General features: G+C 53.6%; 11 protein-coding genes across 11 annotated transcripts; 4 read left to right on the top strand and 7 right to left on the bottom strand.

The window, feature by feature from the left end:
• Positions 1-2,307: 2,307 nt before the first annotated feature.
• Positions 2,308-3,932, top strand: DACRYDRAFT_60014 (FAD dependent oxidoreductase; the record flags this gene model as incomplete). The annotated part of the gene is made up of 2 exons (XM_040775605.1): positions 2,308-3,589; positions 3,637-3,932. 2 exons carry the CDS (start codon positions 2,308-2,310, stop codon positions 3,930-3,932), a joined length of 1,578 nt encoding a protein of 525 aa, XP_040623677.1.
• Positions 3,933-5,008: 1,076 nt separating this feature from the next.
• Positions 5,009-6,397, top strand: DACRYDRAFT_25475 (uncharacterized protein). The gene is made up of 5 exons (XM_040774176.1): positions 5,009-5,376; positions 5,439-5,639; positions 5,709-5,852; positions 5,909-6,022; positions 6,070-6,397. The coding sequence occupies exons 1-5, from the start codon at positions 5,169-5,171 to the stop codon at positions 6,303-6,305; spliced, it is 903 nt and encodes a 300-aa protein (XP_040623676.1). The 5' UTR covers positions 5,009-5,168; the 3' UTR covers positions 6,306-6,397.
• An 89-nt stretch (positions 6,398-6,486) lies between these two features.
• On the bottom strand, positions 6,487-8,023 carry DACRYDRAFT_25474 (uncharacterized protein). The gene is made up of 10 exons (XM_040774175.1): positions 7,947-8,023; positions 7,883-7,892; positions 7,814-7,833; positions 7,635-7,764; positions 7,256-7,579; positions 7,154-7,192; positions 7,059-7,103; positions 6,977-7,003; positions 6,890-6,927; positions 6,487-6,835 (listed from the first exon to the last, which is right to left on the bottom strand). The coding sequence occupies exons 1-10, from the start codon at positions 7,992-7,994 to the stop codon at positions 6,596-6,598; spliced, it is 921 nt and encodes a 306-aa protein (XP_040623675.1). The 5' UTR covers positions 7,995-8,023; the 3' UTR covers positions 6,487-6,595.
• Positions 8,024-9,283: 1,260 nt separating this feature from the next.
• Positions 9,284-12,624, bottom strand: DACRYDRAFT_112399 (uncharacterized protein; the record flags this gene model as incomplete). The annotated part of the gene is made up of 16 exons (XM_040769406.1): positions 9,284-9,372; positions 9,425-9,451; positions 9,505-9,549; positions 9,600-9,638; positions 9,688-9,783; positions 9,842-10,066; positions 10,120-10,249; positions 10,305-10,324; positions 10,385-10,394; positions 10,445-10,458; positions 11,626-11,673; positions 11,966-12,190; positions 12,246-12,375; positions 12,431-12,450; positions 12,505-12,514; positions 12,574-12,624. The coding sequence occupies 16 exons, from the start codon at positions 12,622-12,624 to the stop codon at positions 9,284-9,286; spliced, it is 1,179 nt and encodes a 392-aa protein (XP_040623674.1).
• A 922-nt stretch (positions 12,625-13,546) lies between these two features.
• Positions 13,547-13,801, bottom strand: DACRYDRAFT_25472 (uncharacterized protein; the record flags this gene model as incomplete). Its single annotated transcript, XM_040774174.1, has 1 exon — positions 13,547-13,801. A coding segment is annotated over one exon (255 nt), but the record flags the coding sequence as incomplete, so codon positions are not given.
• A 1,163-nt stretch (positions 13,802-14,964) lies between these two features.
• On the bottom strand, positions 14,965-16,093 carry DACRYDRAFT_85498 (DnaJ-domain-containing protein; the record flags this gene model as incomplete). The annotated part of the gene is made up of 3 exons (XM_040776737.1): positions 14,965-15,620; positions 15,673-15,850; positions 15,899-16,093. The coding sequence occupies 3 exons, from the start codon at positions 16,091-16,093 to the stop codon at positions 14,965-14,967; spliced, it is 1,029 nt and encodes a 342-aa protein (XP_040623672.1).
• A 701-nt stretch (positions 16,094-16,794) lies between these two features.
• DACRYDRAFT_25471 (uncharacterized protein) lies at positions 16,795-17,506 on the bottom strand. Its single transcript, XM_040774173.1, has one exon. It carries the CDS (start codon positions 17,477-17,479, stop codon positions 17,099-17,101), a length of 381 nt encoding a protein of 126 aa, XP_040623671.1. The 5' UTR covers positions 17,480-17,506; the 3' UTR covers positions 16,795-17,098.
• A 100-nt stretch (positions 17,507-17,606) lies between these two features.
• Positions 17,607-19,576, top strand: DACRYDRAFT_119844 (uncharacterized protein; the record flags this gene model as incomplete). Its single annotated transcript, XM_040770878.1, has 7 exons — positions 17,607-17,735; positions 17,779-18,106; positions 18,152-18,533; positions 18,589-18,866; positions 18,912-19,051; positions 19,104-19,336; positions 19,383-19,576. 7 exons carry the CDS (start codon positions 17,607-17,609, stop codon positions 19,477-19,479), a joined length of 1,587 nt encoding a protein of 528 aa, XP_040623670.1. The 3' UTR covers positions 19,480-19,576.
• Positions 19,577-19,643: 67 nt separating this feature from the next.
• DACRYDRAFT_112395 (uncharacterized protein) lies at positions 19,644-20,926 on the bottom strand (the record flags this gene model as incomplete). The annotated part of the gene is made up of 9 exons (XM_040769405.1): positions 19,644-19,847; positions 19,896-19,933; positions 19,979-20,050; positions 20,097-20,135; positions 20,181-20,288; positions 20,335-20,502; positions 20,555-20,614; positions 20,662-20,821; positions 20,873-20,926. 9 exons carry the CDS (start codon positions 20,924-20,926, stop codon positions 19,644-19,646), a joined length of 903 nt encoding a protein of 300 aa, XP_040623669.1.
• Positions 20,927-21,644: 718 nt separating this feature from the next.
• DACRYDRAFT_72823 (uncharacterized protein) lies at positions 21,645-23,137 on the top strand. Its single transcript, XM_040775982.1, has 3 exons — positions 21,645-22,286; positions 22,333-22,414; positions 22,461-23,137. Exons 1-3 carry the CDS (start codon positions 21,750-21,752, stop codon positions 23,042-23,044), a joined length of 1,203 nt encoding a protein of 400 aa, XP_040623668.1. The 5' UTR covers positions 21,645-21,749; the 3' UTR covers positions 23,045-23,137.
• A 10-nt stretch (positions 23,138-23,147) lies between these two features.
• On the bottom strand, positions 23,148-26,062 carry DACRYDRAFT_119842 (alpha-glucosidase; the record flags this gene model as incomplete). Its single annotated transcript, XM_040770877.1, has 9 exons — positions 23,148-23,873; positions 23,932-24,019; positions 24,071-24,291; positions 24,342-24,839; positions 24,898-25,041; positions 25,154-25,260; positions 25,313-25,727; positions 25,791-25,879; positions 25,915-26,062. The coding sequence occupies 9 exons, from the start codon at positions 26,060-26,062 to the stop codon at positions 23,148-23,150; spliced, it is 2,436 nt and encodes an 811-aa protein (XP_040623667.1).
• Positions 26,063-26,285: the final 223 nt, after the last annotated feature.

The following is a 26,285-nucleotide window of genomic DNA, read 5'->3' as shown; positions in this document are numbered from 1 at the left end:
GTACTAGTCCTCACTGGCGTGTGCAGAAGGTGTGCAAAAGGGATTTGCCAACATACTGTCAGAATTTCTTACAGTACCAATATTGAATATATATACGCAGTGTCAGCAAGGCGAGTCTCTGCGACCTGATAGGAGAACACGCTGGGTAGGAGTCTTCTCTGCAAGTTCTTAGACCTGTGGACCCTCTTTCTGACGACGAGGCGTACTCTGCGCTGTCTCTGCCAGCTCGACGTGCACGTTCGGGGCATCAACAGAGGTGCGCTGCTATATCTCTTCGACTCGTCTCTCTGATGTTGGATCACGAGACAAAGAACTCTCGTGAGGAAGATGACACGAGGTGAAGCATTGTTAGTCCAGAACGGGATGTCATATCTTCGCTGACACACTCACCAGGCATCGGAATGACAACAATCCCGTTCTCCACGCTTATCCCTTTGGAATTCTTAGCATTTTAGGGTCAGCGACATCTACTACGAGACGTGCCGCACGGAGTGCAGATGACTGAGACAACGATGGTGTCAGGACGAAGACGAGTCGAGATAACGACCAACTCTATGAGGCGATGCAAGTTACTAGTTTCAAACTCTCTTGCAGCGCGGATATGCCGGAAATCTCGATCAAGACGTCAGTAGTACATAAACTGGAGTTTGCCAGAGCAAGATCGCGACCCAATTGAGTCAAACTCATCACGATGGATCAAGAGGCGATTGACCTGACAATCCAAGCAGCACAATTCTCTGGAGTGAGTCTCTAAGCTATCATTATCTTGATTTGAACTGAATGATTGTGGGCTTATTTATCAGTATGATATGGGTCACTACGGATTCCTCATGGAAATTCCGGATGAAGGTTGATCTGTGATTCGCTGTAGCTGCAGCAATGCCCCTCTTCGTGCGTCGTTATCATCAAACTTTTGTCCAGACCTCAGGCTGAGCCCGTAGCTGTATGGTTACTTGTTGATGCTCCCAAAGGAGCGAAAATACATCTGGAATGCAAGGTCATTTATCTGATAATCCGCTATCTGCCTTTCGTTGACCTTTCGTTGTGGATCATTGGTATTGCGCCTGCAAATGACAATTTTAATCATGTCGTCGACTAACTATAAAAGCAGACGAGGCCATCACAGGCGTGAATCTGTCGCTCAATTGCGCAACGTCAGCTTATCTTGAAGTGATTCCGATAGCAATAGCGATGCTGCTCACCGACGTCGTATTTGGCTTACGCACATGGGCTGTGTGGGATCGATCGCGTTCGGTAGGCTATTTGTTCAGCATGGCTTATGTGCTGTTCAATGGCGCTATGATTGCGATCATTTCCACAGATCTTTCTGATTTGTCCTGTGAGACGATCTAGGCCTCTTGGATTGTAACTTGCACTGACATATCCCTTCCTTTAGCGATGTATGTCCCAGGGTAGCCGGGTTGTGTTGTTCCTCCATCACGGTTGAGTACCCTGTGGATTGCCTACTTGCTCACCACTGGCTTTCAGATCCGTGAGTTTTCAAAACTCTCCGGTCATATTAGTCTTATGCGACGGTGTAGTTCTTCTCGTTCTCACAATTGTGAAGGGAGTGCATTTGTGTAAGATCCTTCTGTAGAATCTGCAGGAATGACTTAATGAATGATAGGGAGACGAAGCGCACAAGGACTGATGATGATTCTCTTTCGAGATGGTACCTGGTGCATTTAGATGTCTCCGTCCTGAGAACTGACCATCCGTTGTTTAGTCTTTCTGGCATTTCTTGGTCCAATTGTGTGAGTGGACGTAGCTAAATGCCGCGAGTCGACCACATCTGACTTCACTCAGGCTTAGGGCTTGTGACAGTAATCATGCTCATCACCCTGGTTTTGTAACCCGTTGTCGTCGTCTGACTGACATCTGACCACCGACCGCAGGGTGACGCTAGCTTCTCGTTACACAAGGTCTATCGCTCCCTCCTTTCCATTCTTCCGTCGCGGATAATCCTCAATCTTCGAGAAGCGGCGAACTCGGGCACACTTGACACGTGGGATGTGACACAGGTGGTCGAGAGCGCTCGCGCAGTGCAGTAGAGCCAGTTGTGATGCAGTTGCAACACGTGACCGTCTCATGATGGTCTCACAGAAAGGAAAGGGTCTCATGACGTATGCGACTGTGGGGAATTCGTCCAATGTGAAGTATATGCGCGGAACTGACAATATACGGTCAATTGTCTCAACTCATCGATCTCGATTCTTCCGTCGATCCTCGTCCACAGAGAAGCAATCCTCGTCTTATAAGAACGCCTCTCCCCTTCCCTACCCATCCATATCTTTCCTCCTCTCTACCATGCCCCCAAAACGCGTCCTCATCGTCGGCGCAGGCGCAGCAGGCATGTCCACAGCCCACCACCTCTCCCTCTCCTCCAAGTCCTTCCATATAACACTAGTCGACTCCGCCTCCTACTGCGGCGGGCAAGCCTTCTCCATCCCCAGCGATAAAGCCCGACACGGCGCTGACTGGCTGAATCAAGGCGTACAAGGCGGGTCGCACATCTTCCGCCATACTCTGAGGCTGTTTGAACGGTACGGCATGCCTGCTACGCCCGTGAACCTCCAGGTCAGCTTTGGCAAAGGAGACACTTTCTGGTCCAACGTATTCCCTACCCGGCTAGTAGAACGACACGCACGCGAGATCAGGAGGTTCAAGTGCCTGCTGACCCTGGTCCGATGGACAGAACTTTTCTGGGCACTCGTCCCGTGCGCGTTGTTCCTCAAGCTCTTCCTCTTCTCGCGAGAGTTTGTAGACTGTATGATCCTCCCCTCCCTGGCTCTTTTCCTTGGGACGGGCAACGCTACCCCCTCGGTACCGACGATCATCCTCGAACGCCTCTTCACGAGTCCCACGTTCGGGATGTGGTACCCCGCTGATGTCAAGTCTCTCATAAGCAACCTCCCGCCTATGGTCGTCTTCCCCAAGTTTGCAGACTTTTACGGAGCGTGGGAGGCAGATCTCCGGTCAAGGGGCGTGGATATCAGGTTGAACACGGAGGTGACGCGCATTGTCAGCCGATCGAACGAAGGAGTGCGGGTCGCGCTCAAGGCCCGTACTCCGGTCGCAGACAAGCATAACCCTGCCGGAGGCGACCCCGATGCTCCGGAGATCCAAGAAGAGTTCGACGAGCTCGTTCTCTGCACTCTGGCGGACACTAGCAAGTCCCTTCTTGGCAAGACGGCGCGCTGGATCGAGCGACGCGTCCTCGGCGCTGCCAAATTCAGCGACGACATCACCGTCACGCACTGGGATTCCGCATACATGGAGCGACATTATACGAACCGATTCGATCCCGAGCAGGCCGTGGACGCCCTCTCGGGTACGGACCAGAGCGAGCGTGTAGCGTTCGGGAAGACCCAGTTCAAACCTGCGTATTATATCAAGGAGTACAAGGATAGGCGCAAGCTCGAGATGTGCTTCGACTGCAGTAACTACCAGGCGCAGTTCTCGGGGCAGGAGATCCCGTTCGACAGACATGTCTTCCAGACGATATTCTTGAACAAGAAAGACGAGCAGTCGTGGGACAGAAGCGAGATCGACAAGAGCAAGATCATCCGGGAGGACTGGTGGCATCAGCGTGTGTCCTTCCCTCTTCCCCTTCCCTTCCAAGGCTGACAAGCGTAGTATGCCATAGCTGGACACACTACCTGCTTGTCGTTCCTCTCCTCTTCCTCTTGCAAGGACATAAGCACACATGGTACGCCGGCTCCTGGACCCTCCTGAACGCACATGAGGTCGCCGTCCTCTCCGGGTTGGCAGTTGCCTACCGGCTCGGAGCGGGATATCCGGAAGAGTACGAAGAGGACAATTTGGGGTTGGCGTCGTTTAGAGCATATTTGGCGCTTGGGCACTGGGTTTGGTACAAGCCTAAGAGGGGAAAGAACAAGCACGAGCTCCGGAGACCGCGGGATGAGGCGTAGAGGCGCAGAAGAGGGCGGAGCCGAGCGCCACAGAACAGACAGCCACGCGATACCTGTTGATATGCGTTTGATATGCGTCGATTTCGTCTGATCCTGGAATATTCGATAGAGTGTGGTACTAATATCAGGTACCGGTGCGGTGGGGTGAGACGTATGCCGACCGAGATGAGGCCGAGGTCGGCATATCCCTCCGTCGCAATGACAGAAAGTGCCTGGGAGTCAGCGGCCCTTTGTACACCTCCATGTTGTCCAACTAGCGCGTGGCGCTAACATGCTAATGTTGGGAATATAATAGTTCTCGGAGTGTGCCGGAACACCCGCCCAAAAATGGGTCCACAGTAAGGATCCTCGCGCGTTGGTCTCCCCTTCTTGCAGTACACAGCTCAACCCACCGTCTGACCATGCCGGACACATGTGGACAATAGAGTTCAGGGTTGTAGGCTTCTAGTTCAATTAAGGTTTCGGAGGTGTCAGGGTATTCAAGGCAAGGTGATTTCCCGACTCCTTGTAATATGGAACACATCGAGTTCTAGTGTTGCGCGGTTCTCCTAGTTTGTCTCAGCAGTACTATCTTGCTGGGTTCTTACTTCCCCCAAAGAGAGAGGAAGAATACCGCCGATACGAGTGTAGGAAGAACAGCTTCCGGGACTACCAACGTCATCGTAAGTTCACCAGATCACTGGAATTGAAAGCAGAGGCGTCATCGGACCCTGAGCACGCACTCTTCTTTCTTCGTCCACTGCTGGGTTGAGACTGTGCCTTTCTGGGATGGGCTGCTTGGGTCTGGCGATCTGCGGAGAGGGAGGGGAGGATCGATCGACCTTCACAGGGAGGGAGAGGGAGGAAAGGGCAGCTGCTAGAGGGTCACGCGCCCCTCGGCCCGCATCCCATCTCCTGCCCTCCCACCTCTCGAGCCGAATAAGTACAAAGCGGCACATGGCCCCCCTTGCTCGCTAGTTGAGGCTAGTCCTAATCCCTGTCCTTTGTCTCTCACGTACGGTGGACACGGACATGCACATGGGCTATTCTTAGCCTTTCCGCGCCTGCTTCCGGATAGACAAGCGGCCGTTTATGCACGTTTCTGGAATAATGGAAGAACGTCATCCGTTCGTCATCTGCTTGCGGAGGAGGATAGAGGAAAGGTATATAACCCTCCTTCCCCTCCATGGGTCCTGTCTCCTGCACCCTTCCCTTACTTCACACGCTCAACTCCTACCGAACTACCAATCTGCAAATATGTCAAACTTCTTCAACCAGATGAAAGACCAGGTCGAGGGTGCGATCAGCAATTACGCACAGAACCAGGGCGGTCAGGGAAACCAGAACCAGGGCCAGGGCCAGAACCAGGGTGGTCAAGGCGGGTTTGGAAGTTCGAATAACGATGACTACGGCAGCAACCAGTCTCAGGCTCAGTCTGGTCAGGGCGGGTTTGGCGGGAACCAAGGTAAGCTGCTCGTTCCTCTCTTCCCTCCCACGCGGATAGAGCGCTGATCGAGACACAAACAGGCGGCGACTCGGGCTTTGGAGGCAACCAAGGTTCTCAGGGTGGCCAAGGCGGGTTCGGGAGCTCGAACAACGACAATTACGGATCGTCCAACCAGGGTCAGGGTCAGGGCGGGTTTGGCGGCGACTCTGGATCTGGGAATCAGGGTGGGTTCGGTGGGGATTCTGGGTCTGGGAACCAGGGTGGGTATGGCGGGAACCAAGGTATGCGACGTGCGCATATATGCATGTATGCGTATAAGTCTGTGTGGACAGTTGCTGACCGGATCATAGGTGGGGATTCTGGATCTGGACAGGGCGGGTACGGTGGCTCTGGCGGCGAGGGGAAGCATCATCATGCGCACGGCGAGCACGGGCAAGGCGGGCAGGGTGGGCAGGGTGGGCAAGGCGGGCAAGGAGGGTTCGGCGGGAACCAGGGTACGCACGTCGCTCAAATGCGATCAGGTGCGCATATACTCACTATGTATGAGAAGGTGGCGACTCTGGCTTTGGAGGGAACCAGGGTGGCCAGGGTGGATTTGGCAGCGGGAACGATAGCTATGGGTCGTCGAACCAAGGCGGCCAGGGTGGGTTTGGCGGGAACCAGGGTGAGTCATCTGCCCCTTAAACGTAGGCAGAGGCTGATGCCCGGTAGGGGGCGATTCCAGCTATGGGGGAAACCAAGGCGGCCAGGGGCAGGGTGGGTTTGGGAGCAGCAACAACGATAACTTTGGAAGCAACCAGGGTGGACAGGGCGGGTTCGGAGGGAACCAGGGCGGCCAAGGCGGCTACGGCAGTTCGAACAACGACAACTTTGGAAGCTCGAACGACAGCTACGGCAGTGGCAACCAGGGCGGGCAGGGGGGGTACGGCGGGAACCAGAACTACTAGTTTGGTGGTTGGCCACGGCTGGTTCTGACAGGATATGTGAATCGTGAATGAGCTCTTGAATCTTGACTGTTGTAAGCATCCGCTAGTGTAAAAGAATAAAATCGAATCCATTGGGCGTGCTGAACGGTGAAGCTGTTCTTTGAAGAGGGGTGACATGCAATGCAGCGATGAACTGGGATAGAATGTGTACTATTGGATGCGGCGTAAATACAGTGCAGCGTTGAAGAATATCGTTAGCATACATACAGACCATTTGAAAAATATGGGTTCTTAGGCTTAGAAGTCACCGCTCAAGCCTGTAATATCTCCCGAATCCCCACTCCCCGTCCCACCCTCGCTCGTCCAATATCCAGATCTTCCAAAGCGACGCTCCCCCTCTCCACCCCACTCACCCCGCTCACCACGTCCCCGGTCGTACAGTCCCACCTGTCCAGCCCAGTCGCCGCTTCCCGAATATTGATTATGATCCGGGAAGGGAGGTTGGAAGTGAGAGCTCGGTAGGTCAGGTTGAGGGAGTAGTTGGGTTCGCCCTATACATGTAGTGGATTGGATGTGGGTAGGAAAGGCGGGGGAAGGGGGCTTACGGTCGCTCGGAGGAGGATGACATTGATGTACCCTATGGCTTTTGGTCTGTGTTAACAGCGGTGGGGGGGAGCGTTGAACGCACTTACCGAGCTGGGCGAAGAAGGACAAGAACGCTGTATACCCCCGGAGGTTAGCGTCGTCCTACATCGGGGTAGGGTACCTGCTTACCGTCTCTGTAGAGCACAGCGGTCAACCGTTCCGGATGTCGGGTTACTGGCCATACGACTCAGTCTCTCTTGCTACGTGCATGGAAATGAGCTCACGATGCTGGATACCCTTCCCAATCGTTGCTAGGAAGAGAACTGGGTTCCCCCGTCAGTCAGAGGGCGTCGGGCTTCGTCAAGACGCGTCTAACTCCGACTCACCCAGCTGGAAACTCGTCGTGAGCAAATACGCCTTCCACATATCATCATTCGTCGACGGAGGGGAGAAACACCCCTGCAGCCCAGGTATCCGGATGGACGCTTCTCCCGACTGCAACACCGCTAGCAAGAGGATACAGCTCAAGTTGAACCCGATCCCGGAGAGGACAAGAAATGCCCCGAAGAACTTGTTCCGGTTCCAGAGTGCCCATGTTCGGAGACCGTACGTGAAGTCTGCAAGGCAGGCAGCGATGATGAACGTCACGATCGTGTAGTATGTTGCGGTGTTACAGTCCAGTGGCAGGTTGGCGCCCATGAACGCATCCGCTGAGGCACCAGTTTCAGTTCACTGCTCTCAAGGCAGGAATACAAAACTGCTCACCGAAGGGCCATACTGGCATGTCGATGAAGGGCATGTAGCGGACGATGATGAACAGCACTTTGCCGGGCGTCCACCGGGAATGCCAGATGTGCTCGATCTCCTTCGGCAGCATGAGCAGGTAGTCATAGCCCTGGTCCGCATCAGCACCCCTTCATCGACCATGAATGCCAATAACATACGAAGAGTGTTATCCCAACAACTTATTCACAATAAGTACCGCCTTGGCTAATAATGAAAGATAAGCTTACGTGTATCACACTGGATCCGGAAAGTTGGTGAGTAGACAGCTCCGTATCAGCATGCAAGACGTACGCTGGCAAACCGTGCAGCCGCAGCGGTGAGTATGATATTCTGGTCCATCGTCTAGCTTGTGGAAGGACTGACCCTCCAGAGGAGAGAGAAGACGAGGAGGGAGGTGTATGTCCAGCGCTTGGTACTGCGCCCCCTGGCATCACCCCAACATCAGTGACATCGGGATATCAACCCCCTTGCGGAGTGATCTATATGCGAGCATTGCCCGTAACAGTATCATTGCCCGACATTCCTTTCACATGCGTCCACGCGCATGAGGAACAAAGAAGGGGTTGGCGTGAGAGCCGAAGCCGTCGGATGCGAGGAAAACCGGCGGCAAGGTGAGGCTACAACGTGCAGTACTAGTATGTCCCAGCAATCTGACAAGTGCAGTACAGTTGTTTATGACGGTGTTCGCGCGGATAGTCGATAATCCACAAACCCGTCGTCAGCTGCCATGCCTAGCTCTGGTTTGTACATTTCCAGGGCGATATCGTCGTTGTTCCGATTAAAAACCGTAAGGCAGTGCAGCCATCGAAATCAGAAGAATTGAAGCGTGGCAGAGAAGGTTGACGCTGTTGGAGAATTCTGATTTTAAGATGACGATCAATCTGAGCTCTGGCTAGCCGGCTAAAGAGTGCATGTAGCCGGCGGTAGTAGGCTCAAACTGGATAGTATATGTTCCTGGCGGATAGGGTTGGGCAGCAGAATTAAATGACTATCCAACGGGATTTGAACAGTATAACAAATCAGACGGCAAAGTCGCATATCACAGACAACATATAAGCAAGTCGTATTGCAGTGATACAAGTCATAAAGCCACGGACGAGCCAACATGTACAGTCTGAAATTGTGACGAATGGGAGAAGCCGGCCCTGAATGCACAGCCTCACTATACAGTTCTTAAAGCACTTTGCGGTTTCGTGTCAACCCTAACCTAACACTGAACCTGAGCCTTACCTCCTGGAAAACACTGCTTTTCTTATCACATAGCCTTTGCATGGCATGTTGCATATTGACGGAAGCCCGAACAGTGAGTTTAATCATCTATATCTTAGTTTCGAGACACTCACTGACCCGGTCTCCTGCCGGCGCTTATCGTAAATGAACAATATCATCGGACTTACAAAACACATTACTGAACCGAAACATACACAAGTCCTCACCTCAACCTATAACTACCTTTCTGATCCCACATATGTGGTGGAATCGAAAGCGGTACTGTTCACCTCTCGTGTTACATCCCACCCATCCAATGTGCCCTCACTGGCCGCTTCTCGAATATTGAGGATTATTCGCGATGGAAGCACAGAAGCAAGTACCCGGTAGACGTCATTGAGAGCGTAACTCGAGTCATTCTAAGGGAAGCGGGTGACTTCTCTATCAAGGCCAGAGAAGGGGGACCATACCAAAGTGACGAGCATGATTACTGCTGCAATGCCTACGCCTGTTATAAGTGAGCTTGGTCCGCAGACTGTAGTGTGGAAACGTGCACTCACTCCACTGGGCTAAGAATGCGAGAAATGCTGGTCGACGAATTGTGAGTTCCCGGAAGAAGGCGTCCAGATCTGCCACCTACCATCCCGAAAGAGGACTGTAGTGAGGTTTCCTGTTTGTCGCCTCCCTGAGACTCAATTAATCCAGTTGCCGGAAAATATGAAGCCTGGGTCTTACAGAAGTGCAATCCTCTCAGAAGAGTAAGAATGAGCAGCACTGGGCATGGATCAGCGACGTGTGCAGCTCGTAGTAATTCTAGACACACAGAGTTGAAAGGTCGTGTTAAGTAAGTAAGCAACCCAGAAACTGTTGGAGTGCAGCGGAGGAGTGAAGCAGCCACTCAGGCCTTGAATACGCACGGCTGGTGAGTTCAAATTGTGAGTGTTGTGGATGATATGTAGAGAATATAAAGCGCTCACACGTTAGGGCGGACTGATCGATCGAAACGATTACAACCGCTGCTCCATTGAACAAGATATAGGCGACTATGATCAGGCAGACCATCGGGAATCCTCGGCCCCACACGGCCCAAGAACGTAGGCCGTAAACAACATCAGCTATGGCAGCGGCAAGTAGCTCGGGAATCGTCAAGGCGAGTGTCGCTTTCGCGCAGTCCAGGGGCAGGTCGCCCATTATGCCCTCCTCTGTTACAAACTTGAGTCTGAACATCATGAAGGATGGACTGACGTGGGCTCACCGAACACACAAAGCGGTAGATACAAGAAAGGAAGATAGCGAACAAGCAGATACATCACCTTCCCCGGCGTCAACTTCGCGGCCCAAATATACCGCCGCTCCTTCTGGATCATGAGCAAGTAATCATAAGCCTCGATGGTCCTAGTCAGCCTCTTGTCCGGCCATCATGTAGTTGCGACAGCGTACGAAGAGCGTCATGGCGGCCGCTGTTTGTGGGCGGCGTTTGTCAGCAAATACCCCAGGCTCTGACAGCTGTGTTTATTCACCCATCTCATACTATAGAAAGGGTCAGAAATAAATCGATGACCCGCAAAACTTGCACTTACTCCTGCAAAGTGTGCTGCTGTTACAGTCAGTTCAAGGCTCTGGATCCAATATCTGAGGATCCATCTGTACAGAGTACGGCGCCTATCTGCTTTTGCCTCGCACAGTACTTTATGTACCAATAGATGTGCTCTGGTCCTGCCAGCAAACCAAGTAGTCACACTGCCCTTCGTTCGCCATCAGCCATGCATTGCGATGGGATTCTTGATGATTTCCACATTGTCCATCGTCTTCAGTTTCTGGCCGCACAGTAAATCCTTGGTTAGTATTGATGCTGATGCTGTGATCATCCGATCATGCGGCATGCGGGGTTCCCGGGCGGTTATGCTGTGTGTTACGTACACCATACGACAGCCGATTGATGTGTGCCACGTGTGCAATCTCAAAGCATTCAGTCCAGAACTATCAACCCCACATCCATACGTTCAGAATAGCAAGCCTCATCAAGAAGAACAGGGGAGCATCGCTGGTGTCTGAGTCTCTGAGCAACGGAGTAGCCGAGCATTTCTTGCAACACGAACAGCCTGTCTCACCTTGACTTCGGCTGGATTTCCCTGTTCACGAGCGGCGATACCCCAGTGGCCTCGAGAACTCTTTGGCCCGTTGTATTGGCAGTCAGGTTGGAATGCTTCTCAGCAGCCATCTGACAATCAGTCCGAGACGGTGGAACAATATTGAAAAAAGACTCGAATAATCAACCAACAGACGTCTCTCAATTCAGTCCCTCACCGTGTAGCTGGTCCGGGGGTTTGAAATCTCATCTGTAGATCCCCCATGCTCCTCAGTGCGAGCGCGGAGTGAAAACTGGCTTGACTGAATAGCAGTGCTTTCTGCATCCCGTGCTACATCCCAACTGTCCAAAATAAACCCATTGGCCGCATCTCGAATATTGAGGATTATCCGCAAAGGAAGAACGGAAAGGAGCGCTCAATAAAGGGCGTTCAAGGCAAAATTCGAGTCGTTCTGATTGGGGAGTAAGTTCATTGCTCAACAAGACAGATGCAAGGCTGCAATAAACCTTTTTGAGCATGATCATCGTCACAAATCCGATGGCTGAGCGATGTAAGCGCGACCCACACTGGTCAATGATCACTCACTCCACTGGACAAAGAACGCGAGGAAAGCTGGATGACCAAGTCTCAGTTCCATGTAACTTCGCGATTTCTTTATCTACATCACGTACCATCTCGAAAGAGAACCATCATGAGGTTTTGCGCTTGTCGTTTCCTCCCTGTGTGTCCGTGAGCTATGCTATTGACGACCTAACCAAAGACTCCTACAAAAGTACACTCCTCGGATAAGGGTAAGAAGGAACAGAACTAGACGGTCATTTAAGCGACGCCTAAGAGATCAAGGAGGGTACTGGCTTACAGAGTTGGTAACTGGTAGTAAGTAAGTAAGAGATCCACAAACTGTTGGACTTGGATGGAGGCGTGAAGCAGCCTGCAAGACCAGGGATACGTACGGCTGACCGATCCAAACTGTCGGTACAGCAGACCATCCGCGGGGAACTGAGCACTCACAGGTAAGACCAGACGGGGTGGCTGAGATGACCGTTACAGAGGCTCCATTGAACAAAATATAGCCGCCGATGATTATGCAGCCCATTACAGTTCCTCGGTTCCACAGCGCCCAAGTTCGTAAACCGAACACGATATCGGCTACACCCGCTGCAATGAATTCGGGAATCGTAGTAACGAGTGTTGCAGTCGCGCAGTCCATAGGTAGCTGCCCCATGAAGCCCTGATCTGATATCACGGCCGGTCAATCCTGGTAGGACAGAACGACAACCAACGAGCTCACCGAAGACCCAGAGGGGGAGGTCAAAGAATGGGAGATAGCGGACGAGCAAGTACATCACTTTCCCCGGTGTCCACTTTGCGCCCCAGACATACTGCTGTTCCTTGGGCAGCATGAGCAGGTAGTCGTATGCCTGGTTGTCGGGTCAGTCTTCCTCCAGTTCTGGGGATCTGGCATCGACCTCGCACAAATAGAGCCATTGCTGCCACTACACACTATACATCAGCAGACAGCGCAGATTTGGACGAGGGTGGGTACTGACCCATGTCATACTAGGCAAAGGTCACACGACCATTCAGCGCCAGCCGATCCAGTCTCATCAAGTACTCACACCAGCAAATCGTGCAGCCTGCACCGTGAGTTCCAAAGTCTCTTGATCCATTGTTCTCACGTCTAAACAGTGTTGCCCATCTTCCCTCCCCTATAACAGTCTGCATATATACCATTCATGTTGTTTGGCGTTTCGATGTTGCCAGCAGGAAGACGCCGCAAGAATTGGCCAGTCAAGCCGCACCGCCTTGTCAACCCGCAGATGGGCCGTTCTTTCTTCTGACAACCACTGTTATCCCAGTTCCCGACCTGGGAGAGGTCCGTAAGGCACTGATCATCAGAAAGTAGGATTGTCTGGATTCTAGCAGTTGAAGGAAGAAGACTCGTAAAGCACGGGACCGACATCACATCATTGCTGATATTGGCACATGCCACCCAGAGAGAATACGACCATCCGAGGGACAAGCGGCACATACGTTTTGGCGATACCTAATCATCCAAAAGAGATGATGTTGGCAAGTGGGCAAAAAAGGGGATCGGGTCGTGTAACATGTGTCAAGCCCATCAAAGCACATGATGTCCACGGATGTCGAAAAACTCACTTTGAGCACGTCCTCAGGTGTCCTCAAACCTGGCAGAAGCATTGTATGGACTCCTGCGGCCGTCCATATACATCAATCGGAACTGGTGCCTGGGCTGAAGAGGCAGTGCGCAGACAAGTTCAAAGGCAGGGATGATGATGATATCGTTCAAGGTTCGGAGAAGCGCACAATTCGAAACTTCGTTGATGATTACTGGGAAGCACGTTCCGCCCCGTGGAGTTTGGCGTTTGACTGAGGCCCGATCCTTTTATATAACAGATTGAGATGTTACCCATAGCCGCTTTGCTCTACCTGGAAATTCCGCTCAATAGTCGTACAGGGTTCGTCTGATGCACTCAAGATATCCCTCCTTCGTCTCTCTTGTCACACGGATATTCGGGAAGAACCCGGTATAAAAGTGCGGAGTTCCGGCTTTCACGATCAGATCGGTCCTCACGCCGGCCGTGAACAGCTTGCTCGCAAACTCAAGGGCGGAGTCTCGGATACAGTCGAGTTCGCAAACGAGGAGGTAGAAAGAGGCAGCCGTTCCGCCAGTTCGTGATATTTCGACAAGGGGTACTCGTTGACGAACGCCCCTTCCGGCGCGCCCTCATCTTTGGCCGCAGGCGAACCTTCTCCAAAAGAATACCGGTTGATGTTGTGACAGCCTTCGGTCGCCCACCACATATAGCCTTCTTTGGCTGGTTTCTAGTCGTCGGCCATGGACGGAAACGAGCCTTTGCGACTGTCTACATGTGGCGAATCGAGAATCACCAGTCGTGGCATGATGTCAGCTTTCTCGCCAGCCAGTCGGAAGGTCAGAGAACTCGCGAGGGCGCTCCCCGCGCTCGTCCCAAATAGAATGATCTTATTGAGATCGAGACCGAGGGTGGCTTGTCCGCCTCCTACGGAGATGAGCCACCCCCATACCGCATAGGCGTCGTCATGCGCGGCGGGATACGGGTGCTCGGGCGCGAGTCGATAGTCGGGAGATATACAGATGTAACCCGCATTGGCAAAGGTGGAGAGTAGGGGTGCCTCCGACTCGGGGGCGCCGAAGATGAATCCACCTGGATGGAGCACGTAGATGACCACGCCTTGCTTGACCTCGACATTTTCAGGAGGGCGGACGACCAACGTGCGCACTTGCCCGACATTGATCGATTTTGTCTGCACACCGACCGAGAAAGACGTTGGTGGAAGGGACGCAAACGCCGCGCGAATACCTTTGGTGGGATCTGGATCTGCGGGATGTCCATGCGTCGGCAGCGGATGGGGCAGAGCCATGTACGGCCGGAGTTCGGACAGAACTAGTGGCCATTTAGTCGACATGGTTTCACTTGGGCTGGATGTAGGCGGCGGTTGCTATGTCTTGTCGAGAGGAATGTGGGCTGAGAGTCCATCACAGCGGGGTGGGTGCCAGCCAGGTACGCAAACGCAAGTGGAGCATTGCACATTCTTCCAGCAGAATATCACGAGTGCTGCACATAGAAAGCAAGTCAGGTATCGATAGCTAGCGCAGCGATGACATAGATGAAGAACCATTCATCCCTATTTTCTCCGCGTGATGCTAACAATCACGAATCACGAGGCTGTAGAGCCTGCCTGCATCAAGTGTTTCATCAGCCAGGGATAACGGTCCCTCAAGATCTCATCGACTAGCAAACATCAAAGCGCAGCGAAGGATCTCCTTGCTTGGGCGTCGTCTTCAGAAGCCTAAGATAGAACATCGTAAAGTTCTGGTAGTCTCGATCAGTACACTGCTGTAGTGATATCACACACCCCATCGCCCGCAAACGTACTCACAACTGGTCCAAGAATACCGGGCCTCAACATATAGAATAACAATATCGTATATCCCTCAACTGGAATCATTTCCCTTTTCTGCCCTTCTTCCCACCTTCCCGCTTACCGAACATCCCCTCCTGTAACTTCCTAAACAACTCGTCGTCCATCCCATCCAGCTCGTCATGCACGTCCTTCTTCATCTTCTTCGGGCTCTCTTCCTCCTCCTCCTCCGGAGCCGGCCGTTTTTTGCTTTTCCCTTTCCCTTTTGCGTTCCCGTTCGGTTTCTCCGGCTGCGCGTACTTGGCAGCGAGGTTGTCTAGGAAGTTCCCGGCGTTTTGACGTTTCTTCAATATCAGAGCTTGGAGCGCGCTCGTATCCTCTTCCTCATTCTCCTTCTCTCCGTTCTTTCCCTTCCCTTTCCCATTCCCCTGTCGCGCCCCCTTCTTCCCCGTTCCATAGAACTCGTCCCACACACCCAACTCCTTGGCCATCTCCTCCGCCTCCTTTTCCTCCGCCTTTCCCTGCTTTTTCCTCTCCCTCGCCGCCCTCTTATCCGCTAGCGTCTTTTCCCACGCCGGAAAAGAGGGTAGCGTACCATCAGCGACGAGCAGCTTGAGCCTGGCGAGAAGGCGGGGCTCATCCGTGTAGTTCGAATGGGGTATGCTGTCCAATATAGATGGCAAGTCACCTTCATGCTCCACATAGGCACGTTTCAAGTCCTCGAGCTCCTCATCCCCTCCTACAGCCCATGCAGTCAGCGACACGCTACAAGAAGAAAGGGCATGTCGCACCCTGGTATAGCACCTTATCCTCATCTAATCGACTCTTGGTGACCTCTTCGAACAGCTGCTCGAAGTAGGCGTCCCATCCAGCCTCGCCCCCCAGGTCCGACAGTTCCTCCACCGATCCCGTAAGGTCGTACTTCTCCCTCCTTCCCGCATCGCTCAATACCACATACGCGAACCCCACCTGTACACATCAGGTGCTGACTTATTATAGGGATACGAAAGGACGAACCTGCTGGAAGACAAGTGCATGCTCGTCCTTCTGCTCCTGGGAGGCGGTCGCGTGCTTGTCAGGGTGATGAACGAGTGCTAGCGTGCGGTATGCACCCCGGATCTGGGCAGAGGAGGCGTGGGTGTCGAGGTGAAGGACGGTGTACAGGGAAGAGGGGAGGCCGGAGGGGAAGATGGAGCTGACGGAGGTGGACATGGTCGTTGAGGAGAAGGTGGTGGCAAAGGACGTCGACGCGTCGCGACTCACAGCGTCGCCCAATTCGAAGCACTGCCACTGCATACATTGCGGTGAGCACGTGACGCATATCAAATGTTCTTTCCTCTTAAGGTGAATGAATAAATTCAACAGATTAGTTCTTCAGCAACAATTATTCCACTCCATCTGTGCCAAAAAAAAGTCATAAAATACAACTGTGTGAACATCTATGCTCACCTTGCGCTCAAATTCTATCCCCGCTTTCCCGGCTGATTGGCGCCTCGTGCCCAAAGAGCGGTGCTTCGCCAGCAATGCGAATCCCGTCTAAGAGCGGCTATTTTATCACCTACTTCAGCTCGATGCTATGCCCTCCAGTCTGGTGAACGATGTCATTTCCAACTGGACCGAGCGAACAATGGTCCGCAACTCACAGGGATGTCGTACGCCGTCCTCCAACCGCTGTGCAGCCGATGCGCAGACCAGATGTACCTGCCCCTACGTCGCCTCCTACAGCTACGGCATTGGTAGCGCCCGCTCTTCCGTGGGCGAAGGAGAAGGATGAGAATTCGAGTTTGGAGTTCCCGATGCGTAGAGGGCAGGGGAATTATGCCAGGTTGACGATGGGTGCGCTGTATCCTCTCTGTTTTCCACCCAATACTAACGCGAGCAGGGTATTATCGGCTCTACCGTACGCCCCATTGCACTTCACGTATGTCTAATTAACCATTGATACAGAGAAAGACGGCCCTCCCCTACATTCCCGTGAACGGATTCACGCAGACGACCCTTCCCTCGCTCAGTTCGCATACGAGCACCTCGCTCCACCAGGGTCAATCTCCTCGCTACGGCACTACATCTGTGCCAGGGAGTCGATTCACCCTTCCCGGGTGCGTGTGTACGTCCCCCAATCCCTCGGGGAGGGGCTGGATACTCCCGCGCAGTGGGGAGAGCCCCTGCCGAGGAATAGAGGGAACGACGTACATTGGGCGTTCAAAGTCTCTGTCTCTATGCGCAGGGGGGAAGAGCTACACGACCTCCGTCAACCGGCGAGCGTATTCGAGAACCTGCTCTATGGATGTGAAGGGTGCACTGAGGGCCTGCGGGCGGTCGGCTGGTGGTGTGGAGGCGCATGGACAGGGTGCGCCGAGCTGCTCGATGGTTGTTTGGCGGAATGTGTGCTGGGACTGAGGGAGAGATGTTGCTGTTGTTGTGAAAACGAGGACTGGGATGACTTTGATGCCCCGAGGATGGTGGACCGGGTATCATGCTGTGGGCTTTGCAGGGATGGTTACTAGCTGGCCACACAGGTGTGGTGTGTATGGTTACTGGGCTGGGCTTGTGGACGGAAGGTAGACAACATAGTTTTTCTTTGTTGGTGATCCCCATATTTGTGTTATAGTGAAAGTAGATATCTTTTGTTGTATTGAATTGGAATAAGAAAATAAAATGTACAAGAAAAGATTAGGCAATGTCCGACGCGTCGACGCGTTGCTTCTCTTGTTCGACGTCGACGATGGTCACCGCCGCCCTCTCCGACGCGCTCTCCAACCCGCTCAGCGTGATCAACGACCTCCAGTCCCAATCCAATCCCCACGCACGCATCACCGCCCACTTCCGTTCCCTCTTTCCTGATGATCAAAAGGTATGCTCACACTCCCTTCCTCGCCATAATCTAACCCGCGTAGATCCCATTGCTTGACGTGCATCACCCTCCTGCGTCCTACCCCTCTGGCAGCTTGGTGCGCTTCAGGGGTATGATACAAGACACGTCCATATCTCCGGAGATATATGTCTCCCACCTGGGGTATGGGCTCGATAGTTTGCCTGCTGTGAATGGAGGGTTTGATATGGGAGGGATGAGGGAGGCCTTGGGGGCTGTCGAGTCCGGCGGCGGGGGTGCAGGGCTGGGAGTGGGCATAGGAGGGAGAGGAACACAGTGGGAGGAGAGAGGTGTCGTCTGGGCAGTGAATGTACCAGGCGAAAGTGCGTGGGTAGAGAAGTCAACTCCAGGACGTACGTCCATCCCTCTCATGCATGTACCCGCCTCACCTTCAGCAGTAGCAGCATCACCCCAGCCCACGTTGATGGCGCACAAGTTTCCCCTCCCCCACACGCCCCATATCGGCCTGCTTGTCAAGTCCTACCCTCCGGCAGAGTTCAAGCCCTCCGCCGTACACTCTTTCGTCGGTATTTTGACTTTCGAGCCTCGGCTCAACCACCTCCACGACGACGAGCAAGAAGCAGAGTTACCATCCCTGCATGTGGTATTCCATTCCCCTGCACAGGATACGCTGGTCAAGGCCGTGTATCCCATGCCTCCGGCCAGAGGAAGGTCAGGAGCGGAAGTGAAGGAGGAGATCGTGCGGTACTTGGCTGAAACAACGTTGGGCGGGGACATGCTAGCAGCGGAGTACGTCCTCTTGTGCTGTATCGCCCGAGTGTGAGTCGCATTCATTTCTGCTTTTCGCTCAAAAAGCGAGACTGAAGAGGAACAGTCAATCCCGAACGCCCTTCCTCCCACCTCCCACTCTTCTCCTCTCCCATTCTTCTCCCACCACCACCGCCGCCCTCCGCTCCTGCCTGGAAGAGCTCTTCCCTATTGTCGTCCACGTCCCTCTCTCTATTGCGTACCTGAACGACACTCCTTTCGCACCTTCGTCTTCCGTTAGGGAGGAAGACGAAGATCTCAGAAGTGGAGTGCTGCAGCTCGCACCGGGGACTGTGGTGCTCGTGGACGAGCATGGTGTAGGGGAAGGAAAGCTGGGCGACCTGGGTGCGTCTTTATATGCTTATGAACGCGTGTCTGACCAGGCGGTAGGGGTGAGGAATATCGCTACCATGCAAGCTACTATGACAGCGCAGACACTGGCATATGCCTTCCCTTTCAGCTCGTACGAGTTTCCTACAGATCTCTCGTTCGTCGTCCTCTGCTCGGGGCCAAAGAGCCCATTCTTTACTGTACGTTCTCTTCCCCCCCTACTCCTAGGCGTCACACGCTAACAAAACGCAGACGGATATCACCCTTCCTCTCCGCCCAGCTTCCAGCAGCCCCACACCTGCCCCATTAACACCCGACCAAGCAACCGAATACCGTCTCTGGCTCGCCGGCTGCAAGTCCCAGTCCGCGGGTAAGAACGTACATATCGGAAAGGAGATAGCAGAGTATATCCAAGGAGAGTTCGTCAGAGAACGTAAGGAGGGGCTTACAGCCGACGACCTGAGCCTGAGGATGTCTCTCGCCAAGTAGGGTTTTCTCCACCTGAGGGAGTTGAGTGCTCATTGCTAACAGGTTGGAAGCGTATTTGCGGCATGAGACGGAGATTACGAAAGAGGTCTGGGAGTGCGTTGTCGCCCTGGAGAAGGAGAGGAAGTCCGCCTTGGCGTAGAGATCTCAATTCAAGCGGGATTAGTCTGATTACGGCTCGTTGTATCTCTATGCGGTACATGCATGTAGTCCATGATTCTCTTATATTACTGAAAGCCCTTGATTCCATTCTGAGTCCGATGCAAAATTCTTATGACCCTTTTTCATGGCTCTCACAATCATCCCTTAAACAGAGGTAGCCAGCTCAGCCTGGCTGACATTCCTGCTCTGCTGTCTCGTCGAGGGGGGGGAAGGGATCTTCGGCGGCTCAAGCGCACTCCCCTCCCCAGTAACAGACATAGACGCTTCCCGCATGTTGAGGATGATCCTTGCAGGGAGGACGGCGAGGAAGGCTCGGTAGATTACGATGAGGCCGTATTGCCAGCTGGACTGCGGGGGCATCAGAGAGTTTAGGAGGGAAGGAGGAGAGAGGCGCACGTCTGTAAGGGCGAGGATCATGTTTGATGCTACGATAACTGGGATGTTTTCAGTTGAATTCAGGAGAGAAGAACGGCACATACTGAAGAGACATGTAGAAGCTAAGAACGCATCCCGGTACATGATACTCATGACGTGAGCAGGATGGTTACGAACTAGAACTGATCAGGACCGGGCACGCCAAGATGGGGGGAAGCATACGATGATGAGACCCTCGGATGACCGTGGCGAGGAAGATTACTACACCCCGTTTAGCGGACATTAAGTGGAGGTTAGACGACGCACCGACTTGGTAGCTCCCGAGGGCGAGATACATCTTGAACGAGGCATCGGACCCGCCCACTGTAAAGTGGCACCCAAAGATCTGAGGTGTTGCAGGGGGGAGTGGCTCGTCTGCGGCGTTCTAAGCAGGAGCACATCTGGTCGAGGGCGCACGTACAGGTGATACCACCGGTTTGATACAACGAGAAATAATAGATTCCTGCGACAGCCATCCCGATCCATGAGAGTAGGACGAATGCTGCTGCTACGCGGGTGCGGCCCCAGATCGCCCAGGTACGGAGGCCGATCACCCCGTCCGCGAGGAGAGCGCCGAGAACGCAGCAGGCTTTACCGTGTCAGAGAACCGAGGGAATATCGGAAGAGACTTCAGAACGTACTGTAGTGCCAATAGGAAGCTATGCGGCACAAGTTGGCTATGGGATAAGGAAGTGTCACCTCTTTTCGGGGTGAGATCATGCACCGTACATATGGAAGAAGAACGTACCAAGCAAGATCGCACAATGATCCAACCACGGAAGGTAGCGAATAACAAGAAAGATAAATTTCCCGAAGTTAAAGGGTGCAAACCAGACGTAGAGAACTTCTTGTCGGAAAGTTAGAACGTAGTCGTACGACAGCAAGGCGAGTGCGACGCAGGAGCCCAGCTGTGGGTCGAATTAGCATTCAGCGTCACCCCGAGCTGATAAGACTCGTACACGTATGTCGTTGATGGCGGCTGCATATTCCAAAACTTCAGCAGGTGTGTCCATGAGTATTCAGGACACCCATACGAAGAGAGCATTGTCATTGACTTTTATGTCCCAGTCACTGGTATGAAGAGATGCGCGCAGTTGGAAATACATTTGGTTTCCACCAGGTGCACACATGCCAGAACTTGATGGAGCACTGCTAGTTCGGTATATGTGCTCTGTCCGGCATAGCAGTAGAATAGCAGAGCGCGCTCGAGAGATGTTTCTAGCGCATCTCCGCTCCGCATTCGAGGCAAGCACGAAATGGCCATTGAGAAGATTGTATTGGGGGAGGCGACTGTTGATCACAGAACCAGGCATTATTAGAATCATATCCACAAATAATGCAGAAGAGACGAAGATTGAATTCCTGGCTGTGTCGGACAAACGGAAGGTTGGGCGTGCCGCAGACGGCTTGTTAGCTCAAGCCGCAGATGATAAACCCTTTAGGCGACCGTAGGAGAAAGAAGGGGTATAGCTTCATGAATATCTTTCCAGAGAGTCGGATCAGTGACATTAGCTTGAATTGGGCTCCGTGAGCGAAGGAGATGGTTAGGATCACGAGTAGGTCAGTAGTGGCCGAGATGACTGTGCAGGACACACAGAGAGACCTTCGGAGATAGGCCCCGCCGAAATCACAAACACCGAGCCGTAATCTTACGTAACGCTTCCGCGCCCTTTCGACGACGTCTCGCAGACGTCCTGCTCAACATCTTTGTCGTCGACCTCCAACATGCCGCCATTTCCCTCCTCACTCCTGCTGCTGCTCGTAACAGCGCTGGCAGCGCACGCCCATGAACATCACGATGAAGCCGAGATCGACCTCAATGCGCCGATCGACACCATGACCTGGTTGCACGTCGCGTTTCAAGCCTTCGTCTGGCTCGTCGTCTTCCCAGCAGGCATGGTACTCGGCATGGCCAAATCTCGGTGGCATGTACCGATGCAGGTGGCAGGTCTGGCACTTACTACAGCCGGGTATGTGCTGGGTCACTCGCACGGCGGACGAGAGTTTGCTTGGTCGGCCCATGTCCCGATGGCTACTGTCATCATCTTCCTGCTTGCTGCCCAAACCGCGCTTGGAATCTACCTCAGATTGCATATCCACGAGAAGACCCTCCGTCCTTGGGCAGCCCGCGCCCATGGCATTTTAGGAAAGTTCTACCCTGTTGTGGGATGGGTCCAGACCGTATTTGGATTCGCCACGTTGGGAGGATATTGTCGAGGCGGCGCGCTCGGCCAGTGTTTGGCACACTATATCATGGGCAGCGCGTTCATCGCGTATGGTATAATTTTGCTCATTTTGCTTTGCGTTGGTGCGAGCTTTATTGGGGAGAAACGGAGTCAGGAATGGTTTGACAGCTGGGTTATCTGTCTTTGGGTGAGTCGATGGCCGCGGGATGACAACACCGGCTGATAGTGATCAGGGTGTCGTCAACAGCTTTACCGAGCACCAGGGCGGTCCATGGACACACAAAGATTTGCAGCATACGATGATGGGTGTTGTTTGTCCGTTGCTTCTCTCTCATTGTTGGCACCTACTAACATGTCGCAGGGTGGGCGGGCGGCGCGCTCGGCATCTTCCTCTCGCGAAACAACCAGCGCTCCCTCCTCCCCGCCCTAATCATCCTCCTCACCGGCTGGGCATTCTCAGCTCATGTGCAAGCGCTCGCTCTGAGCACGGCAGTCCACGCCGTATTCGGCATAACCCTCATTGCCGCCGCCCTCACGCGCATTGTCGAGATTGTTTTCGTCCTACGAGGTCAACCAAGCGGCACCGTCAGGGAGGGCAACATAAGCCCTTGGCAGTGGCTGCCCCCTCTGGGGCTTATCTGCAGCGGATGCTTGTTCATGTCCGCCACAGACGAGGAGCTGCGCTGGGCCGACTCCCTCGGGGTGGACCACGTTACGTACTCGCTCATCCTCTTCAGCGCGGGATTTGTCATTTGCCTTCATGCATGTCTCCTCATTCACCTGTACATGTATGCCGGACAGAACGGAGATGTGGCCAGGGAAGGCGGGGTAAAGCTAGACAACGGCAATGGGCATGCCTACGCTCCTATTCATGCCGGTGAGGCGGAGATGTTCGAGCTTGGAGGAGTGGATGAAGAAGACGCGGAGGAGCTGCCGAGGAAATGACGCTTTAATTGAGGTAGAAAGGATGGAAGGAGCGGACAAGATGATCATTTGTGTACTTATATCTCTGCATAATCGACATGCCATCGTCAGTCGCACATCATACTCAATACTCTGTCAGTTTCAGTGCTGACGCCTTGCCATCTTTGATGACCTGTCCCGCCAGCGCGGAAATATCGTCTCCTTTCGAGCTGACGGAGATGTGGCCCTGTTGCGAGCGCTTGATCGCAATAGTAGCTGCAACCTCCTTGCCCTTCCCGCGAGGTATGATCACCTCAAGCTTCTCAAAAGGCCCGTCGTACACCTTGACCGTGCCGCTCTCGAGATAATCATAGTCCGGCACCTTTGCCCCCTTAGGGCCGAGGACAAGCACGCTGCTTTCCCTGACCCACACAGGGATGGTGTCGTATGGCACCGTCTCTTTGATCCAGCGAGGGCCCTCGACGACCTTCGCATCGTCCCAGAAGGACGTCCACTTCCCGGCCGGGAGGTAGTACTCGTGCATGTGCTGGTCGTTCCCGAACACAGGTGCAACGAGCAATGATGGTCCAAGCATGTACTGTTGGTCCAGATGATAGGTTGTCCGATCTGCCGGGAACTCAAGGAACGTAGCGCGCATTATTGGCTCTCCCGTCAGATGGGCGTTGATCGCCTGTGCGTAGAGGTACGGAACGAGCCTGTGTTTCGTCTCCACGTACTTGGCCATCACTTTCGCCGCGTCTTCGCCGTAGTTCCAGGGAACACGGTAGGAGCCGGAGCCGTGAAGACGGCTGTGGGAGGAGAAGAGACCGAACGATATCCAGCGCATGTAAATCTCGGGAGGCGGATGGCCCTGAATTGTTGTCAGCATGGGCGAAATGGCGTGCCTGACGGAATAGAGCTGGACACACCTCAAAGCCGCCGATATCGTGCGACCAGTAGGCGAAGCCAGAGAGAGTGAATGACAGGCCACCTCGCATCGTCTCCGCCATCGCCTCACTTCGCCCACACATCAGCCCTCGCTTCATCACACATCTTTCTCAGACTCACTAAGTACTGTGCGGATCTCCACCCCATGAAACCGGGAACCTCTGGCCGCCCGCGCTCGAGCTCCGGCCAAACAGGACCGCCTCGTATTCGCCCTTCACCTCTTTGATCAGGTTGAACACAGTTTTGTTATACAGGATCGCGTAGTGGTTATGCGCCCGGTAGGGGTCGGATCCATCGTGGAATTTCACGCTGGCGTGCGGGATCCGCTCGCCAAAGTCGGTCTATTTAATGAATAAAGGGACAAATCCCCCAATGATATGAGCGGATGCACCTTGAAGCAGTCCACACCCATCTCCAGTAGTTTCCTCAGCTTGCCCGTGTACCACTTGCACGCCTCCGGGTTCGTGAAGTCCACAATAGCCATGCCTGGCTGCCAGAGGTCCCACTGCCACACCTCGCCATTGGTGCGCTTGATAAAGTATCCTCCCTTCACCCCCTCCGCAAACAGGGGGCTCTGTTGGCCGATATACGAGTTGATCCACAGGCAAACCTTGACGTTGAACTGTTTCTTAATGGTGGAGAGGAACGCGGCCGGATCGGGGAAAAATGCGGGGTCGAACGTGAAGTCGCACCAGTGGTATTGCTTCATCCAGAAGCAGTCGAAGTGGAACACCCGGACTGGGCAGGAACGTTGCTGCATCCCTTGCAGGAAACCGGACACGGTGGTCTGGTCGTAGTCCGTCAGGAAAGAGGTGGAGAGCCAGAGACCGAACGTCCATGTTGGGGGCAGACCAGGCCGGCCAGTCAGAAGTGTGTATCGACGCAGGATCTGCTCATGTACCCAGCATGAGAAATGCCGAGAATAGGGTTATCGACGTGGTACGCACCTCCTTGGGCTCAGACCCGTAGATGATGTAGTACTCCAGCTCCTCACCTCGGACTGCGATCCCGACGCGTGACGCCTTCTCGCTTCCCACCTCGAAGTCCACCTCACCCGGATCGTTTACAAACACGCCGTAGTTCCTATTCGTCTACACCGCCGTCAGCATATATCCTGAGACTAAACGATAAATATTTCTGGAGATGGGGAGGGGGAAGATATGGGGAGAAAGGAGAGAATTGGAAGGGAAGGAAGACACGTACGAGGTAAAACGGCACACCCTTGTACGTCTGCTCGGACGATGTCCCTCCATCACGGTTCCACATGCTCACTTGCTGGCCGTTCTTCACGAATGCACGGAATTGCTCACCTGTCCATGCACATCAACCAATGCTCCAATACGATCCTCGCCTCTCACCCACAGGATGGAGGGAAAGGGTTTAAGAACAGAAGGGGTTGCATACCAAGACCGTACACCAGCTCCCCGGCACTCAGTTGCAACTCTGCCTGCATATACCTCACAAACGGTGTCTCCCTCTCCGGCTGGGGGTTGCTACTGACATCCGTCTCCAAACAACTCGTGGCACTCGCCGAGTCACGGGTGAACTTCCAAGGCAGGTCCATCATCGCTTGACTCTTGGGCAAAGCTGAGGTAAGGAACTTCCCATCGGAAGAGGAAAAGTCGATCGAGAAGCTGCCGTGGGGTTTGTTGATTTGAGCGATGAGAGGACCGGCGGTGAACTGGATACTGTCCTTGTGCTGGGAAATCTTAGGCTTGGAGGGAGGCGGAGCGTCCGTGGGGAACAGCTCGAAGGAAGGGTATCCAGGTGCTTTACCCTGTTTTCATTGGAAAGTGGTCAGTATTGGAGAGCGAAAGGTTGAGAGATTGCAAATGCGTACAGTGAAATGCTGCAGCTTGACGCCGATGATGCCCTCGGCAGGCGCGGTTAGCTTGATGTTGATGATCGGTCCTGATCTCTCCCCAGTCACTGGTATCCTATAGCTCTCAGAATAAGTGGCGAACCTTTGAGCGTATCCCCTCTGTGCCTAATTGGTACTGTAGCGCAGACCAACGTCAGCTCGCTCTCAGTCTTCTGGACATCTTGCACGTTGAGGGCCCAGGCGGCTTTGGCTCCATCTCGAAGATGCCAGAGACCATCGGTAAACTTCATTGTTCCTTGTTTGGCTCTTCAAGGTACTGGGGCGATTGTTGTAAGAGGATGTTGTGCAAGAGGGCGTGCGAGATGAGAGCACTATGTACGTCGGGCCAGACCGAGTTCGACGGTAACACGCTGGACATGCCTGTCTGCTTGCCTGTGCAGGTTCCATACAAATGAACAAGCCCTGCCATACAGTGTTCATCGCAGCATCAATACACCGCTCATTCGCAATATT

The sequence above is a fragment of the Dacryopinax primogenitus genome (assembly GCF_000292625.1).
Source record: "Dacryopinax primogenitus strain DJM-731 SS1 chromosome Unknown DACRYscaffold_26, whole genome shotgun sequence".
Taxonomy (NCBI): domain Eukaryota; kingdom Fungi; phylum Basidiomycota; class Dacrymycetes; order Dacrymycetales; family Dacrymycetaceae; genus Dacryopinax; species Dacryopinax primogenitus.
This window is presented reverse-complemented; position numbering and strand designations above follow the sequence as displayed.